The sequence below is a fragment of the Buteo buteo genome, chromosome 18 (assembly GCF_964188355.1).
Source record: "Buteo buteo chromosome 18, bButBut1.hap1.1, whole genome shotgun sequence".
Lineage (NCBI taxonomy): Eukaryota > Metazoa > Chordata > Aves > Accipitriformes > Accipitridae > Buteo > Buteo buteo.
In genome coordinates this window covers 28910991-28929275 of record NC_134188.1, presented here as the reverse complement: position 1 = coordinate 28929275, position 18285 = coordinate 28910991, and the positions used below count along the sequence as shown (strand labels likewise).

The 18285-nt window shown below is 65.1% G+C and overlaps 2 protein-coding genes across 5 annotated transcripts in view; both read left to right on the top strand.

Moving 5' to 3' along the window:
- PDE2A (phosphodiesterase 2A) overlaps positions 1 to 18285 on the top strand; it is a 51372-nt gene that overhangs the window by 11617 nt on the left and 21470 nt on the right. The window contains exon 2 of one of the 2 annotated variants that reach the window (XM_075050318.1): positions 13640 to 13700. In XM_075050318.1, coding sequence (XP_074906419.1) covers positions 13640 to 13700 — 61 coding nt within the window. Of the gene's footprint in view, positions 1 to 13639; positions 13701 to 14390; positions 14472 to 18285 lie in introns of those variants that run through there. The other variant, XM_075050319.1, reaches the window with a different exon arrangement.
- The window catches only part of ARAP1 (ArfGAP with RhoGAP domain, ankyrin repeat and PH domain 1), a 79306-nt gene that overhangs the window by 60674 nt on the left and 347 nt on the right, over positions 1 to 18285 (top strand). The window lies entirely within an intron of this gene.

Here is an 18285-nt window from a genome sequence, read left to right as displayed (position 1 = left end):
GCGTGGGAGGTTGGCTGCCTCCGGGTGCTCTTCACCGCTGAAGGATGGAGGTCTCCTGGGTGTGCAGGGACCCCGGAGCTCCCCATCGATGCCTGCTGCTCCGCCAGCCCGAAACGCCCTGAGTTTGCTGCTCCCCCTGCCCCGGGCTGTCCTGTGCCCCCTTAGCATCTCCCCTCAGCCCCATCCTGTCCCCCCGCCGTGGTCCTCGTCCCCCCCACCACACGCTGCCCACAGCGAGGGCTTTATTGAGGCAGGGGCAGATGCGATCTCCTGCGCTGCCTTTGCCTGGAGACCGAGTTATCTGATCCCAGCCAGCCCACGGGTCCGTCTGGCTGGTGCTCCGGCTGTCATGTTCCTCTGCTTCCCATTTATTTCTCCCTTCTTGATACGCTCTCGAGCCTCAGCCACTTCCAGAGCCGGCGCTCCGAGCCTGCTCCCCCCTCCGCCTCGCTCAGACCAGCCTCTCCCTTTGCCGGGGCACTGGTGCCCACCCGGGGCTGTGCCCTGCTCGCAGTCGGGGGTGATGCCCACCCGTGCCCCCCGGGGACCCGCTTTTCCTCCCGCTCCCTCATCCCTCGGGCGCTGGTGGCATCGCCTGCCCTTCGCCTTCGCAGCCGGCACAGGCAGGACCGCGGCGTGGCTGCCGGCAGGCTCCTGTGCCGAAATGCGGCTGCGGGTACCGATCTGTCCTGCCATCCCTGCGTGCTCCGAGCATCCTCTGCGACGAGCCCCAGCTCGCTCCTGCCGCCAGCTCTGCAGGCATTGGGGTCACCGCTGTCACCCCATGGGGACACTGGCTCTCGCCCCGCCGAGGACCTCGCTGGCGCCGGGGCCAAGCCACCCTCCAGGTTTCCAGCTCCTCCAAAGTCACCGGAGTCGCTTGTGCACTTACGGGCCACTAAGTGCTGTAATTACAGATATGCTTTAATTAGCATAATTGCGTTTCTACACAAATAAAACATTTGGCGTAGTTAATTCCTAGTCTGCAGCTCCAAACCCGAGACTTTTCGCCCCCCTCGCCTCGGTGGCAGGGGAGCAGGCAGCTGCCAGCAGCGAGGGCCGGCAGGGGTAGGACAGCGGGGTTCCCACCCCCCAGCCGGTAGATCCCCCCCCAAGTCCCACAGGGGCCTGAGCCGGAGCCCCCCCATTCCCCCCCACCCAGCACTGAGGGTAGCTGGGGTCCCCTTCCCTCTGTCTTGTTAGGACACAGCAGTGGGATTGCTGGGACATAGCATTGGGTTTGCTGGGACATGATACTGGGTTTTCTGGGGCACCGTATTGGGCTTGCTGGGATGCAGTACTGGGATTGCTAGGATATGGCGCTGGACTTGTTAGGACACGGCACTGGGCTTGCTGGGAGACGGCTCTGGGCTTGCTGGGACATGGTACTGGGCTTGGTGGGACACAACACTCGTTTTGTTGGGACATGGCTCTGGAATTGCTGGAGCACCATACTGGGCTTGCTGGGACAAGGTACTGGGCTTGCTTGGATGCAGCACTGTGATTGCTAGGACATGGCACTGGGCTTGCTGGGACACAGCTGGAGCCCAGGCTTGGCCCTCGGGGCCGTGCTGGTAAGCGCTTGCCCCAGCCGGGCGAGACGTGCCTGGGCTGGGCACTGTGGATCTGGCCCCCCCAAGCCCATCCTGGAGCCTCCCCGCTGCCACCGTCCCCACCGAGCCAGCCCCGGGGTGGTCTGCCCCCACCCCCAAACACCCAGAGCCCCCCTGCACCCACAGCCACCCCCTTTAGCATCACCCTGGTGCCTGCCGGGCTCCTGAAAGGATTTCGCTGGAGGATGTGAAAGAAGCCAAGGAGCTGCCGGCGGCAGCATCCCGGGCCTTCGCCGGAAAAATACAGGGAAGAGTTGGGAAAATGGCCGATGCTCGTGTGCCTGCAGGTTTGCTAAATGCCCTTTTCATTAAAAAAAAAAAAAAAAAAAAGGGGAAAAAAATTCCATTTTTCTCAAGCTGAAAATGAAAGTGATTATGTAACAAGCAATAAATTACTTAAAGAGAATGACTCATTAGAGCAAATACAGAAAAAGTCACTGTGTATTTTTAGCTCGAACACCCCGTGCTGTACCCAGCGTTAACCCTTGTGGGGCACAGCCTGGCCCCCCACCTCACCCCACCGCGGACTGGGGCGACCCCCCTGGAGATGCCACATTTTGTTCTGTAAGGATTTTGCCCCTGTGCCATATTCCCGAAGGAGCGTGGAAGTGATGGACCTGGTGCAGCCGAGCTGTGGGTTCCCCATCCCATGGCCCCCCCTCGGTGGGATGCTCGTGGCTGGTCCAGGGGATGCTGCTCACCCCGGATCTGGGTCCCCATCCCGGGATGAGCCCCTGCTCCGCTTCCCCTCCCGGTCATTCCCAGCAGGATAATTAACCCTGATCCCTTCCTGAGCAGCGCAGACGGCGGGCGCCACTGTTTTCTCCCTGCCAAAGAGCCTGATGAATTAATTTGGAAATAGAAGTGACGAACAAATTAATTGGAGGAGAACAAGGGAGCGAGCGAGCGAGCCGGTTTTAATCCAGGTTAAATTGGTGAGTGAATGCATCGTTAACAAAAGAGAGATAACGAGGGGGAATTGGAGCAGGCAGGTGCCAGGGCGTGGGATGCCAAGGGATGAGAGTTGGCCTGAGTGGGGGAGAAAATCCTGGGGACGCCAGTGGGAACCTGCAAGAGGGAGGGGAGGGAGAGCCGGGTGTCACCCCCACGTCAGGGTCCCTGGGGACGGTCCTGCCAGGCTCCTGCCTGCGCTGCCCACAACCCCACTCATCCCTTTGTCACCCCGTTGCCGAAGCGGAGCATCCTCGTGGTCTGCTTTGTCTCCAAGGAGATTTCCACCAGGAGCAGGGTGGGACGTGCCTGAAAGCACTAGGGAAAAGCTCGGCTCCCCTTTTGTCCCCCTTCTGTCAGGTGGGTGTCACTGAGTCTAGAAGGGGAAACTGAGGCACAGCGTGTTTCAAAGCATCATCACAGCAGGGTATAGCACCCGGGCATCTGTGGTGCCCTCGGGGACAGAGCTGTCCCTCCTCAGGAATACGAGGGGGTCCTACCAGCGAAGGAATGTGTGGGGGAAACAGAGGCTGAGACGTGTGTGCTCGTGTCCCTGGGGTGAGAGGAAGGTTGAAGCGGGTGCCGTTTTGAAGAAGGTGTCTGTAAATCAGGCAAATCAGCCCTCCTGCCTGTGCCGGGAGGGGGTGAGCAGGTTTGGAGGGGGCATGGGCATAGAAAGCTGTGCTGGCCACACGCACCCAGGCGGGGATCGCTTCAGTGGGGTGCTGAGCATCCCCTGGTCGGGGCTCAGAGTGTCCCTGGGGTCAGGGCCCAGAGCATCCCTTCCTTAAGTGGTGTTATCATTCAGGTCCGCTTTTGAGAATCCCGTGGGATTAGGATGTGGGTGTGGGGGACAGGGACCCTGTTCCCTGTGCACCAAAATTCTCAGGAGTCTCAAAAGCTGATGGAAACCAGCCCCGCTTCTCCGTCCCCAAGGAGAGCCCCTGGCACTCACGGTGGCACCTCAATCTGTTGTCACCTGGAAGCAAACCCACCGCAAAACGAGGGGCCAAGGCAAGCGGAGGGGACAAGCGGGAGCGGGTGGCAGAAGTCCCCGTAGCCTGCAGCTGGAGCGGGGCCAGCATAGAGCAAGGCAGCCCATTGCTAATGTATATCCCCTATTATTCTTTTATTTAATCCGGCAATATATTCACATCCTCCATATGCCTGGGCTGGTCTGGGGTCTTCCTTATTGCTGCTCAGCCACCTGGAGTAGCCGGCGTGGCACCATCATTAACATGCTAACGATTTGTGTAAGTACTTCTGGAAGAACATTGCCCGCCTGGCTCGGATGCTTCATTTATTTTTTCGCCTAGAATGTATCAGAAGAGAAATTTACAGTGATAAAAGGGGGGGAAAAAAACCGAGGCAAAACAAAATGAAGCTGCTAAATGAGGCTCCTGTTGCGCCGGGCTGGGTCAGTCTGCACCCCGGTGCTGTGCCTGCTGTCTGGGGCAGCCCTGGGGACTCGGGACGGGGGGGTGTTCAGGGCTGTTTTCTCTGGGGGAAACTGAGGCACGGGGGGGGCTGGAGGCAGGTCAGGCTCTAAGCTTCGCTCTCAGGAGCCCCAGCCTGTTGTCTGCGGCTGAATAACTGGCACCAGGGGCTGACGGGGCTGGGGGTGACCCTGCACCCCGCTGCACCCGCAGCAGACGGTGCTGGGGGGCTGCGTGTCTGGACTGTGCTGTGCCCCCGAGCGCTTGCTGTCCCCTGAGTGCATGCTGTCCCCCAGGCACCTGCTGTCCCCCCTCCTAACGCATGCTCTCTCTCCTGGCACGTGCTGTCCCCAAAATGCATCTTGTCCCTCCAGACACATGCTGTCCCTTCAGGCGACTACTGTCCCTCAAGACACGTGCTGTCCCTTGACACACACGCTGTCCCTCTGGGCACGTGCTGTCCTTTCAGGCACCTACTGTCCCTCAAGAACACGTGCTGTCCCTTAAGACACACGCTGTCGCCCAGGTGTGTGGTGTCATTCCAGATACATGCTACATGTTGTCCCAGACCCATGCAGTCCCTCCAGACCCATGCAGTCCCTCTGGACACGTGCTGTCCCCTCAGATGCACGCTGTCCCCGTGGATGTCATCTGCCCCTCGTCCCTCTGAGCATGCAGCGGCCGTGTGCTCTGACCCCACGCGTGCAGGATGCTCTCAGGGGACAGGTTGTGTGTGACGAGGGTGGCTGAGCCACCCGTGGTGCAAAAGCCCTTGCAAGCCAAGCCGGAGATGCCCATGGCCCACGGCTCAGCCTCAGGACTGGCTGAGCTGGCTCCATGCTGGGAAAGCGGTCAAGGAACGGAAAGAAGCTGCTGCTGGGGGGAGAGGGACGGGAACGAAGCAAACAGCCATTTAAACCCCTACCAGCCAGCCCTGCGGGGGCCCGGCCACCTTCTTGGGAAGGGAAATCATCTGCCGGGGAGCAGAGAGGGCTCTGCCATCACGCTCATCCCCCTAATTAGCCCTGGCTCCCCGGCAGCGGCTATGGGATGCGGGGGCTGCCGGCGGCCCCCCGGCACCCGGCGTGCTCTGAGCTGTCTCCATAGAGACCCTTCGAGGGCTCCATCACTTATTCATCGCCAGCATCGCTCGCTCAACTGGGCCCCTTCGTTATCCAGCTCAAAATCCAGCGATAGTAATGACAGCAGCAACAAAACCAGCAAAACCTTCCCTGCCCCGCACCCGGGATGTGCTGCCACCAGGTCCCCGCAGCTGGCATCTCCCGGGGACTGTCCCCGCCGAGGGACGGGGTGCCAGGACACCTGCATCCCTGCTCGGCCCCGGGTTCGTGCCGTGCCTCGGTTCCTGCGGTCGCATCCCTTTGCCTGGCTGCTGGGTGTCTATGGGGCTCGCAGCGCGCCCGGGGGCGGCAGGGGTGCTCTCGGCTCTTGGGGTGGCAGCGATGACAAAAGTGGCCCCAGTGACGGCTGGGATGGGGACAGGGTGAGTCGGTGATCCCTTCGTGTTGCTCAGGGTAAGCTGGCTGCCCCCAGCCCGTGCTGGAAAGGGAAGGGGTATCCCTGGCCGGGACAGAGCCCCTGCCCCACTGCAGGCAGATATGGGGGATCAGGATGGGGCTGAGCTGCCACGGGGCTGCACAGGGTGCAGACTCCGAGCTGCATGGGGTGCAGGCACTGGGGGGCACAGGGTAAAAACGTGGGGCTGCATGGGATGCAAACACCCGGGTGCAAATATGGGGCTGGGGCGTGGGGGGGGGGGCAAACACTGGGCTGCACGGGCTGCAAATGTGGGGCTGGACGGGGTGCAAACGTGGGACCACAGGGCTGCAAACACCAGGCTGCTGCCCCCTCAGCTGCTGCTCAGCCCCCCAGCAGTGCGGGGGCTGCCAGGCTGAGGGACCCCCACCCAGGAGGCGGCTGGCTGACCCCGTGGGGCGGCTGAGGGGGTCCTGCTGCCCATGGGACGTTTGGCACATGCCCGTGCTGCGCTGGCTCCGGGGTCACCCTCGGGGACCGGCCATCGGCTACGGGGGGAGCAGAGGGGAAGGTGGGGAGTGCGGGTGTACTCACACTCGCGTGCACGCACACCCCACGCACATACATCCGATGCACACAAACACCCCCCCCCCACGCATGCACCAGCGTGCACGTGCCCCCCCAAGCGCACGCACACAAACACCCCCTGTGCGTACATGCACCCCACGCTTGCGCAAACACACCCACTCATGCATGTCTCTCGCGCGTGCACATGCTCTGCGTGCATGCACCCCCATCCTTGCCCTCTCCATGTGCACACTCACACGCGCACACAGGCAGACCCCCCTGCATCCCAAGTGCACGTCCCCTTGCGTGCACACCCCTCTTGTGCGCACACCCCCATGCGTGCATGCACACGTGCACACAGGTGACACGCAAACCGGTGCATACCCGTGCAGGCGCACTTGTGCGCACACACACACTCGTGCGCACACACGCGTCCCTCTGCCCTGCCAGCCCCAGCTCTCCCAGAAACCACCCCCAGCAGCGATGCCCCCCTGCCCCGCTCTTCCTCCCTGTCCCGCTGCAGGTCTTCCTCGCTCCTGCACATGCACGGGTCTCCCTGCGGGCAAGGGGCCCTGCCTGCTCCTGCCCAGGAGCAGAAATGTCATCTGTAATGGGAAGGGAAGGAGCCGGCGGCTTCTCCCTGCTGCTCCGAAGCGGTTTGGCCGCGGCAGCCGGTGCTATCGACCGGCTGGGCCCACGGAGCCTCCCGGCATCCCGAGCCTCAGCATCGCCCCGGGGAGGGATGCTGCAGCATCCCCTGCTCCGGCCGGGCAACGCAACCCTCCCACGGTGCAGCCACGTTTTGGCCACCGCCAGCCAGGGCCGCGGCGTCGGATAGGATTTATCAGTGAAGAAACCATCGTGAGCAGCAAACAAGATATCGATCTGCAGCCGCCGCGTCCAGCCCAGCGCCGGGTTACATCCCCGCCGAGCCAGCGGCGAGGCTTGGCTGCTGCGGAGAGCCCCGGCCAGGGGGATTAGCGGCCGAACAGGAAAACAGATGGATTTATTTCCGCCTGAATTTAGAGCTGGCAGAGTACCCCAGATTAGCAGCTCCAGAGCAATAACACCTCAATTTATCTGTAGATACAGCAGCTCGATCAGCGGCCGCATCCCCAGAGCTCTGCTCGAGCCAGCTGAGTCCGCGTCGCCTCTGCGGCAGGGAACCGGTCCGCGGGCAGGGACCCCACAGCCTCAGTTTCCCCGGTCGCTGGTCCAATGCCACTGACCCACGGGACGTGGGGTGCAAGGAGGCATTTTCAGTGCCGGAGGCTTTGCCGCAGCTCCCGGCATCCCGCCTTGCTTTGCCGTAGCCACCCACGGCCACGTGCACCGTGTCCCCGTGCCTGGCCACGCCGCGTGTCCCCTCCCTCCTGCGAGCTGCGGGGCAGGGATGCTGCGGGGATGCTCGGGGAGGTGCCACGGTCCTCGCCCCGGCTGTGCTTCACCGGAGCCGCTGTCGGAGTCAGGATCCGGCCCTGCAATCCATCCCGGCTCCGCCGCGGCGGCTTAATGAAGCTTCACTGATCTGACATGATTTACAGCAATGCTGGCACAGCTGGTAACCGCCGGGCCACGCTCCCCTCCCGCCACGGCTCCCTGGCTGCGCTGTGCAAGGGGGCACCTGGTATCCCAGTGCTCCCAGTATATCCAGTATACCCACAGATGCTGCGCTGGGGGCAGGTTTCTGCAGCTTCCCCTCCTATGTATGACCTGCAAAGGGGCCTGGGCATGGGGAGAAAGCGTGCTGCTGGTCTTTTGGGGCTACATGGGCTTTGAAGGCTCAGCCTTGCTTCTTACCCCCCCTCCAAATCCCTCGGCTTTGGTGCTTTGTTGCCGTTTGCTGCCAGCACCTCCCAAGGAAAAGCTGCGTCTGTGGGTCTTAAAACACCAAAGGGGATTTCTCCTGGTTTCTCTTGCGTGAAATAAGGGTTAATATTTACAAGCGTGCATGAACTTTGCTCCCTCCTGTGCCATTAAACACCCCCAGCTGAAGCAGGGCTGGGATGCCTGGCAGGCTGCCGCCTCGAGTCCCTGAGGAGAGGCAGGATGGGCAGCGCCAATGTATCGACCCCGGGTTGGAAACAGGGAAAAAACCACAGGCAGAGTGGAAATATAGGAAGCACGGCTGGCAAACATGCTCCTTTGCCTCTCCCCAGCACCCGGATTTATTCCCCAGCATCTCCCGGCCCCGTGCCAGGGCCGGGGGGCCGGTGCTGCACGTCCCCCATCCGACTGATGGTGACATTCCTCTCCGAGCGACATCGATCCCGGGGGGCTGCATGAGTCAGTGAGCTGGAGCAGCTCATAATTACACCAGATCATTAACAAGCCGGCCGGGGAGATGAGCTCTGTTGCATTCACGCAGGTTAAGAAGCAGCGCCTGCATGCAACCGCGGTGCTGCAGCCCTGCGTCCCTGCGCCCCGGCGTCCCACCGCTCCGTCCCCAGGCACCCACGGGCGAGCAGTTGGGGCCGGGGAAGCTGGGGACAGCCCCACACTGTGCCCTTGTGCGGGCTCAGCAATGGCTCTCTGTCCTGCGGGCAGCTGTGCCGGGCCCGTGACCTGCTCCCTCTGTGGCTCTAGTGACGATGACGTGCCAGGCTCGGCACCGATCCTGCGAGCCTGGGGGCTGATGCAGAGCGCCCAGCTCTTCAGGGGCTGATTGCTGCCTACCAGGTCCATGGGGAAATCAATCTGCTTCATGCACAGGACCCGCATCCAAGCTGGCAGGATCCATCCAGGCTGGGCAGAGCCGGCAGGCTGAGATGATGCTCAGGTCCCTGCAGCGGGGTGTCCCCAGAGCTGGGGAACCCGGGGCGTGATCTTGGGGACCTGGGGGGTCCCGTGGTGGCCTGGTCAGGGTGATGGGCATGGTGAGACCCTGCCCCATGGGAGCTGACTCGGGGTGCAAGGCTTGAGCACCCAGCCCTGGAGTCCCCAGCGTTTGAAGCTGGGTGCTGGTTGGCTTTGCCCTCCCCCCCGCACCCCCCACTCTGCCACACGGTGCTGAGACGTCGCTCGCCTGGCCGCCCTGGTGCCCTGCTGCTGCCTGCCTCATTAAGGCCAGCGGCTGACGAAGCTCTCTGCACCTCCCCTTGCTGCCATCGCTAATTATAGCCCAGCTGGAGGGTGACTCACCAGGAGCAGCACCCAGCCCCCAGTGGGGTCCTTCCCCCCCCCCCCAGCCCCATGGTCACATCGGGGTGATGCACCACCACCCACCGGGGCTGGATCCCTGCCCCTCGCCCACCCCGATCCCCCCTTTCCCGTAGGGACCCGATCCCTGGGACCTGCTTGGGTACAGGGTGGGGATGGTGGGGTCCTTCCCCCCGCAATGCAGGGGTGCTGCTCCCCAAACCCCGGCGTGGTTGGCAGCCGCGGCTCCAAACCTGTTTGCAGCATCTGCTCCCATCTGGGCGGCTCTTATCCCCATTGCCATAGAAACAAATCCTGCCGGCACCCGGATCTAGCTGATTCCCGCTCGGCGAGAGGGGAAACTGAGGCTGGAGTGGAGGAAGAACCTGTCCAAAGGGTTTTTCCCCGGCAGCTGCGAGGGCTGGTGCGTGGCCGACCTCTGCTTGGTGGGAGAAGAAGGACCGGAGCCGAAGCGGCCGCTGCCGGGGATGGGAGCAGAGAGCGAAGCAGCTAACGAGGTGCGAGGTGGGCAGGGGAGCAGGCAGGGGGTGAAGGCAGGCTGCCTGCCCACGCCACGGGGCTTTGATGGCAGGGCAAGGCCCCAGGAGAGAGAAGAACCCCTCTGGCACCCAGTCCAGGGTAGGGGTGCATGGCCTCATGCCATCGCCTGGGGTGAGGTGCCCATCTCTGTGCCATCTCCCAGGGTGAGGTGGCCATCACCATGCGCCATCACCGGGGGTGAGATGCCCATCACCCTGTGCCATCACCCAGGACGAGGTGCCCATCACCCTGTGCCATCACCCAGGACGAGGTGCCCCTCTCCTTGCACCCGTGGCTGTGTCACCCTTTGGTCCCAGCACGATGCCAGCGCAGCGCCGAGGGCTGGGGACCTGCGAGCCGAGGTGGGGGCTGTGGTATCCCAGCTTGGGGCTTCTCAGCCCCCCCGGGGCAGGACCCCCCTGCCTGCAGCGGCTGGTCCCAGGGTGAAGCCAGGGAGACTGTGGGAGGGTGCCCTGGGGCACGGTGGGGGCTGGATGGGATGAGCCCCCCCAAGGTGGCCGGGGTGGCTTTGGTGGCTCTGGCCACTAGATGACCTTGTGGCTCCACTGGCCGCCCTGACCCCCCCACCGGGCCCCCATGCCCTGGCCCTGGCACCACCGGGGGGCTGTGGGGTGCAGGGAGTGGGGTGTGGGGTGCAGGGTGCGGGTGTGGGGGGGTGCAGGACGGTGGGTGCAGCACGCAGGGAGCTGCTGGGTGCAGGGTATGGGCTGCAGGGTGCAAATCCCAGCTTTGAGGCTGCAGCACCACGCGCTTCCCTGAGCCGCTGAGGGGGGGTTAGCTGGGGGGGGCTGCTTCAGTAGCCCCCAAACCCTCCCCCATTTGGCCACTGGCCCGACGTGGCCTGGCCCCTGTCATCCTGTGTCCCCACGGGACACTCATGGGGGTGAGGGCACCCAGGAACTTCTCCCTCCATCCCTCCACCCTCCGGGGACGTTTTTGCCTCCACCAGCAGCCGGGCTTTTGTGGGTTCGGCGTTCCCCCATGGGTTGCGAGATGATGCGAGAGGGGTTGAGCCCCTACGAGCCACCAGCGCATCCCCACAGCACCCTGTCCCTGGGAAGCTGCGGGACCCCTTTAGCTCCCGGCGGATGGGAGGCAAAACCAGGGATCTGTGCTCTTGCTCCGGTCAAAGCTTCTCCGGTGCAGCAGGCAGCCCCTGCAGCTGCCGGGGGTTGCGTGTGTGTATTCTCGGATGTCTGATAGCGTGGCTGTGCACACAGCATTAGTGCGTAGGAGGGTCTTCGGGGCGTTCTGCAAAGCCTGCGGAGCAGAGGTCCTGGGGACCCCCCTCTGCAGCGAGGCTGAGCGGAGGGGAAGAGGTCAGGAGGAAGGCTAATTTGGGGGTTGTTGGGGCCCTGCGAGGCGGGATGCTGGGCACCCTGCGAAGGGCCCTGCACCCGATGGATTTCCCACCCCATCCAGCCTCTCCGCAAGCCTGGCTGAAGAATTGGCTTAAGATAACAGAGGCGATAGCTGCTGAGCAGCCCCGGGGAGAGGATAAGAACATGAGCGGCACTTAAGTGACTGTTACTGGTGGCTTAGGCCAGTTTAGCTCCGATTTAGCTGATCTGGGTGACGAGGGAAGATCGAGTGAGCCGAGGGGTTCATGGGAATTGGAGGAAGAGCAGGAGGCCTTCCTCCCCCAGCCCAAACCTTCCTCCTCTGTCCAGAGGAGATGGAGGTGGGATGCCAGCCCTGGCAGGCCCTGTGCCTTTGCGCTCTTTGGCATAATATCTTCTCTGATTGCACATCCCTCTCCTGCCTCCTTTATTTCCCATTTATCTGTGTTTTCGTTTGGTCACGCTGCCTGCGTCCCTCGCGCAGCGTGGCATGTGGCTGCCGTGTCGTGTCCCCGCCAGACCGATCCTCATCAGTTCCTCGCCGTGCGTGAAGAAGCTGTTAAATTGTTGATCCGTCACCCCAAAAGCCCCGTCTCTTTGGGGTGGGCTCCCCGAGCTGAGCCGATGCCCCAGGGGGCATCGGGGTGGCGGAGCACCCCTCTCCTCCGTGCATGCTGTGGCGAAGTGGTCCCTGGGGTCCCCATATGGCTCAGGCTGTGCAGGGGGAGTGGCACCCCCAAAATCCTGGGGCTTGACCCTGGGAGAGGATGGGAGAGTTGGAGGGGGGGTGCGTCACTTCTCACCAAAGGTGATGGGGGATCTATAGGAGGCTGGGGGTGAACAGCCCCTGCATCCCTACGGGGGGGTCCCCAAGTGGGGTCTTCACCAGTGTGTAAGATGGGGGTCCCTCCTTATCCAAGAATGGGAATGGGGTGCTCTTCCAATGCGGGGTGGGAGGTAGGACATCCCCAATATCCCCTGCGCTTGGGGGGTGGGGGGGTGTTTCTCTGTACCAAGCCCTGCAGCAGAGTCACCCCAGAGCCAGGGGATGGGCATCCCTGCCCAAAAATGGGGGGAGGCTTCCAGTGTCTGACCAGGGAGGGTGGGGGGGAACCCCCAACCCAAGCCTGGGGCACAGCCCTTAAGGGAGGGGGGTCACTTTAGCTGGAGAATAAGGGGGTGTTCTTCCAATGCAGGGTGGCGGGTGGGACATCCCCGATATCCCCTGGGGTTGGGGGACGGGGGGGTCTGTCTGTACCATGGGGGGGGAATTGGGGTGTGACCCCCACCCAAGAAGGGGGAAGGTGCGGGGGATCCCTCTACCCCAAAACCCGATGAGGGGAGGGTTTAACATGGGCGGGCTGTCCCCCCACCCTGGAGGCCAGACCCGTGGAGGCACATCCAGTACCTGCCCCATAGGAGAGCACTACCAGCCCCCTGCCCCATAGCAGGAGCACCCCAACCCCACACTGGGGAGCGATGCCCTGACCCCCTCCCCACACCAGGGACCTCCACCCTGACCCCCATCCCACACCGGGGAGCGATGCCCTGATGCCCAGCCCCACACCAGGGACCCTTGCACTGACCCCCTCCCCACACTGGGGACCCTCTCCCCGACCTGCACCCCACACTGGGGACCTCCACCCCGACCCCCACCCCACACTGGGGACCTCCACCCCAACCCCACCCCACACCAGGGAGTGATGCCCTGACCCCCTCCCCACACGGGGGACCCTTGCCCCGACCCCCACCCCACACTGGGGACCTCCACCCCGACCCCACCCCACCCCAGGGACCCTCGCCCCGACCCCACCCTACACCGGGGAGCGATGCCCTGTCCCCAACCCCACACCGAGAGGCGATGCCCTGACCCCCTCCCCACACTGCCACCCCCTGCTCCACACCAGGACCCTCACACTGATCCCCCCCCCACACACCAGGGAGCGATGCCCTGACCCCCACCCCACACCGGGGACCCTCTCCCCGACCCCCACCCCACACCGGGGACCCTCTCCCCGACCCCCACCCCACACCAGGGACCTCCACCCCGACCCCCATCCCACACTGCCACCCCCTGCTCCACACCAGGACCCTCACACTGATCCCCCCCCCACACACCAGGGAGCGATGCCCTGACCCCCACCCCACACCGGGGACCCTCTCCCCGACCCCCACCCCACACTGGGGACCTCCACCCCGACCCCACCCCACCCCAGGGACCCTCGCCCCGACCCCACCCCACACCGGGGAGCGATGCCCCGACACCCCCCCCCCCCCGGGACCTCCACCCCGACCCCTACCCCACCCTAGGGACCCGCCCCCCCCCCGAGGACCTCCGCCCCCTCCCCTCGCAGCCCGGCCCCTTAGGACCCCGCGGAGCCGGCGCGCAGCAGGTGCGGAGCGGGGCGCGGAGCGGGGCGGAGCGGGGCGGGGAGCGGCGGGGAGCCCGGCCGGGCCGAGCCGAGCCGGGAGAGCCGGGAGCCGGCATGGTGCTGGGGCTGCAGCATCTCCTCACCGCCCTCCTTCAATTTTTCAGACGGGGCCAGCAGGTTTTCTTGAAGGTGGAGGACGCCGTGCCCGGCTCCGAGGCGTTACAGGTAGGGACGGCGGGGACCCCCCCCTCCCTCCATCCCACCCCACGGGTGTGTGTCCCCCCCGGGACCCCCATCCCAACCGCCTCCTCTCCCACCCCAGACCCCCGACCCACCTCCCCTCCCACCCAGGACCCGGGGAAGCGGGGACTGGGGCAGCCTGGCTGAGCCCACTCCCCACCCGGGCCCGGGGGTGCTGGGGGTCCCCGGGTTTATGGCTGGGGTGGGGGGGGGGGCACCGGGAGCGCTGGGCGGGGGGGAGGCGGTGGGAGCGGAGGAGCCCGGGGTCGCGGTCCGCCGTGCTCGGCGCTGCACGGGGTGGGGGTGCGGTGGGACCGGGGGCTGCGGGACCCCCCCACCCCGCGCCGGGGGGGCCGGGGGGGGCTTTCCCGAGCCCGCTTGTACCCGCTTCTCTCCCCGCTCCTTGGCGGAGGGCTGCGAGTCCCCCGGGAGAGCCGGGAACGGGGTCCTGCCCGCTGGGGAAACTGAGGCACGGAGCTGCGGGACCGGCCCGGGGTGGGGGGGGGGAAGCTGTGTCTGTGTCGTGTCCGTCTGTCGTGTCCCCCCCGGGGCTTGGGGACACGTTGGGCTCCGTGTCCCCGTCCCCACCCCCCCCAGGACGCAGGAAGGAGGCGGCAGGGGGGGTGCGGATCCCGCCGGGTCGGAGGAAATGGGCTGGACCGGGCGGGCGGTCCCGGTCCTGGTCCCGGTCCTGGTCCCGGTCCCGGCAGCCGAGCCGGGAGCCGGGGCCGCGCCATGGGCACCCTGCAGGACACTGTAAGCGACCCCAGGGCGGGGGGTGGTGGTGGGGGAGGCTCTGCCCAGTCACCCGGGGAAATGGGGACCCTGGGGGGGTCGGTGACCTCCGGGCCGGGGGTGGAGAGGGCTGGGGGTCCCTTGTGTGCTGAGGGTTTTGGGGCGCGAAGTGTTTGGGAGTGGCTGGGAATGCGGGTCCTGTGTGTCTGGGGGTATCGGGGTGCTGGGGTTGGGGTCCCCACTTCTCCGCGTCCCCCTGCCCTGCTCCGCTCGCCTGCGGGACCCCCGAGAGCTCGCCTGCGGGCAGCTCTGCCTGGTCAAGGCGGGGGCAGGCAGCCTGCCCCACTGTGGGGCCAGTCCTCGGGGGGGTTGTGCTGGGAAGGTGGGGACCCCCATCAGACCCCCCGGCAGCACCCTGCCCCGAGTCCTCCCCACCCTCTCCTAGCACCAGTTGCACATTTTTGGGGAGGGAAGGCTGCACCCCAGCATGTGCATGGGAAAACGTTTGGTCCTTTGTGCTCCCGCACCTTCACACGCACCCGGATTTTTGGGGAAGAGGCTGCTTGGAGGGATTCACCCCAGCCCGGAACATTCCCAACCCCTCTCGCCGTCCGCCTGTCCACCATGCCGGATCCCTGACCCGAGTGCCGGGCAGCGCCGATGGTTTTGGGTGCGAGAGCCGTGGTCGTGGTCCCCCCTGCGTGCCCGGAGCCGGCCGGTGGGCTCGGGCTGGGCAGGAGCGCGGTGGGTGACTCCGGGTTCAAGGCTGGAGCGAGGCAGGGACCCGGGACTTTGCGCTGGGAAATGAAGGGAAGGAAACGTTTTCCGGGAAACAGCTGAAAGCTGCTGACGGAGGGAAAGGAGCTGAGCTGGGCTGGTCTGTGCCCGAGGTGGGGCCGGGGCTCGCCATGGGGTGCACTGAGCCCCCCCGGGACGGGCAGGATGAAGGTTGGGGACATCAGAGCTGTCACCCGGCACAGGGACAGGACGCGTGACTCCTTACCGGCCAGGGCAAGTGGCCCTCTCTGCGGTGCGGGGGTCCTTGTGACCCCTCTTGGTCCCAGACCCCCAGCACCCAACTAGCCCTGTCCCAGGAGGGTGCTTACAGCTGGGTGGGCACCGAGCCCCGGCTGCAGCCCCCCCGAGGGGACCCAGAGGTGTGTGGGGACCTGGAAGGGAGCCAGAAGCCCCAGTCCTGGGGGAGCAAAAGCCGCCCAGATGCGTGAGAGGGGGCTGGTTTTAACCTGGAACACCAGCCTGGTCTGGGGGCTGCTGGGGTGGCACCGAGGAGGAGGAGGAGGGGGACGCGTGCTGGGGCAGAGCTGCCCCATGGCCGTCCCTGGTGGGTGAGGCCACAGCAGCGTGGGGCAAAGGGACGTGACCGGGGACGTGCGAGGGATGGGTGGCAGGGGACGGATCCTGCTGGGCTGCCCTGCTCCAGTGCACACCAGCCCAGGGTGGGCGAGGAACAGCTCATCATCCCCCAGAAATACTCTGGGACCCCAGTCCCTGTCAGTGCCCTGAGTGCTGGCTGCATTTGGGACCCCCATCCCCAAGCCTGGGGGGGTATATAGGGCTTGGGGCTTTATTACCCCTCCCACACCGGCCCCCCCAACCACCCCGCTGTGGGGTGAGGCTGAAGATGGCTCTGCCTCCTCTCCCTCCCAGCCGCTGGCCCCAATGCAATTACCCGCTGACTAGCCCATGAATCAATCCCTAATTGATAACGTGTTCGCAGCCTGGCTAAGCAGGAAGGAGCTGGGGGGGGGCATGCCATGCCCAGGGGCTGGGGGGGACGACACTCTCGGGCACCACTTGCCCCCGCTCCCCATCCTACCCCAGGGGATGCCTACGCTGACCTGCCGGGGCTCAGGATGCCTCGGCCAGCGGCGTGGGGCTGCTCCTGCCTCAGTTTCCCCATGCGTGAGGCCGGCCGGGCTCGTTGGGTGGGGGACCCGTCGAGGGCGGCGCGGGGACGTGGGTGTGCAGGCGTTTGTCCCGGCGCTGCCGGCGTTTCCTCCGGCGGACACAAAACACATCAGCAGGGCAATAAAGGGGAGGAAAGGGCCGCGGCGCACAATGCGGCAGGGGCGCTTCTTTCCATGACGTGGGGCAGGGCTGGCTTCCTCCCCCACCCAGCCGCGGGGCAGAGCGGGACCCCCAGACTGGGGTGGGTGGGTGGGTGCACCCTCGTGGTCCCCAGCCTGGGGGGGTCCTCACCGGCAAAAGCTCTTTCTGCACGGCCGCTCCAAGAAGCAACTGCTCAAGGGTGCAGGATCAGCCCTCGCCGGCATTGCGTGTGCTTTTTGGGGGGGGGCTGTGGGGTTCAGGCCGTGGGTCCCGGCCCTCTCATGCCCCACGGCATCACACCGGGCTTGTGGCCACCTCCAGGCACGTGGAAACCAGGCTGGGGTGCAGAAATGACCCAGCTGGGGTGGCACAGCCCTGCGTCGTCCGGGGGGGGCTGCACGGTGAGCCCACAGCCTGGCTGGGGTGTGGGTGCTCCTGCTGCACCCCAGGCGGGGGGGGGCTGCGTGCAGGCATCGGCACTGGGAGATGCAGAGCTGGGTTGGGGCAGCCGGTGCTGGGGGTGCGGATTTGACCTTTGGTGTTTGCTGGAGGGGAGGAATTTCTCACGCCGGGTCCGGCAGCGTGGCATCGTCCTCTCCAGCCGCGATGGGCACCGCGGCCGACCTTGACTTTTTGGAGCCGAGCTGAGACATTTTGCAGGGAGGTGATGGCAGAGATCCCCTGCCCGCTGCCTGCAAGGCCAGGCTGGGGGGTGGCTCGGGCCCCCGGGGGGGCTCGCTGTGGGGACAACAGCATCCGTGGCGCTGCAGGGAGGACAGAGGGGTGAATTCAGCGGGGTCTTCTCATCCATCCCATACTGACGTGGCAGTCGGGGTGTTACTGGGGAGGGCTGAACCCTGTTCTCACCTCAGCCCCCTCCTGAGCATCCACAGCCACCGGAGGGTCCATCCCTAAAATGGGTTCCAGGGCTGAGCAGCCAAACCAGCTCCAGGGTGACCCTCTTGGAGTTGAGTCCATGGGCTTGAGGACCAGGCTGGGATCTGGAGCTGCTGGTTCTTTGCAGCCGGATCCGGTCGCATCGCTGCCCCGGCTGCTCCATGGGCATGGGGGTGAGGATGCGTGGGGAGGGAGATGCTGGGGGATGTGGAGGGGAGCAGATGGGGAGCAGGGCTGGTTCCTGAGACTCCCTGTTCTTGGCGCAGGAGAGGGGATCGCTGCTCCCAGCCCAGCTCTGTCGGGATGCTGCCAAACCCAGAAGCAAATCCTCCCTGGCAGCTGTGTGTCAGCCAGAGCGGGGATTTTCTCTGCTTTTTGGCTCAGGCAGGTCCCCGCAGGCGCATCCCTCTGCCACCCACGCGCCGGGCAGGATGGTGCCCGTGGCTGTGGCGGGCGCATGGTGCCTGGCACCTTTGGGTGCCCCGGGGCTGGCTTTGGGACCAGCCATAGACAAGGGGGTTGGAGATGGGACCCCCAGCCAACTGCCCGTCTGGGTGCTGATCCATTAAAGGCCGGCACTGGAAACCTTCCGGAATGGGGAGCCATTTAATGGGTGGCTTTGGGCTTCCCCCGGCCGTGCCTCACTTTCCCCATCTGAGTAGTGAGATCCCCACCATTCCCAGACCCCTCTCCGGCAACTGTGAGCTGGATCCTGTAACCAAACCCTCATATATATGGAAAATAAAAGAGGTCTCCAGCAAATCCCCTGAGGGAGGCGGCTCTGCCAGCCCCTGGCCGCCCAGGCCCTGCTCCGGAGTGCTGCCCCAAATTGAATTCCTCCCCAGCTGCAGATGGCCGGGAATTCAAT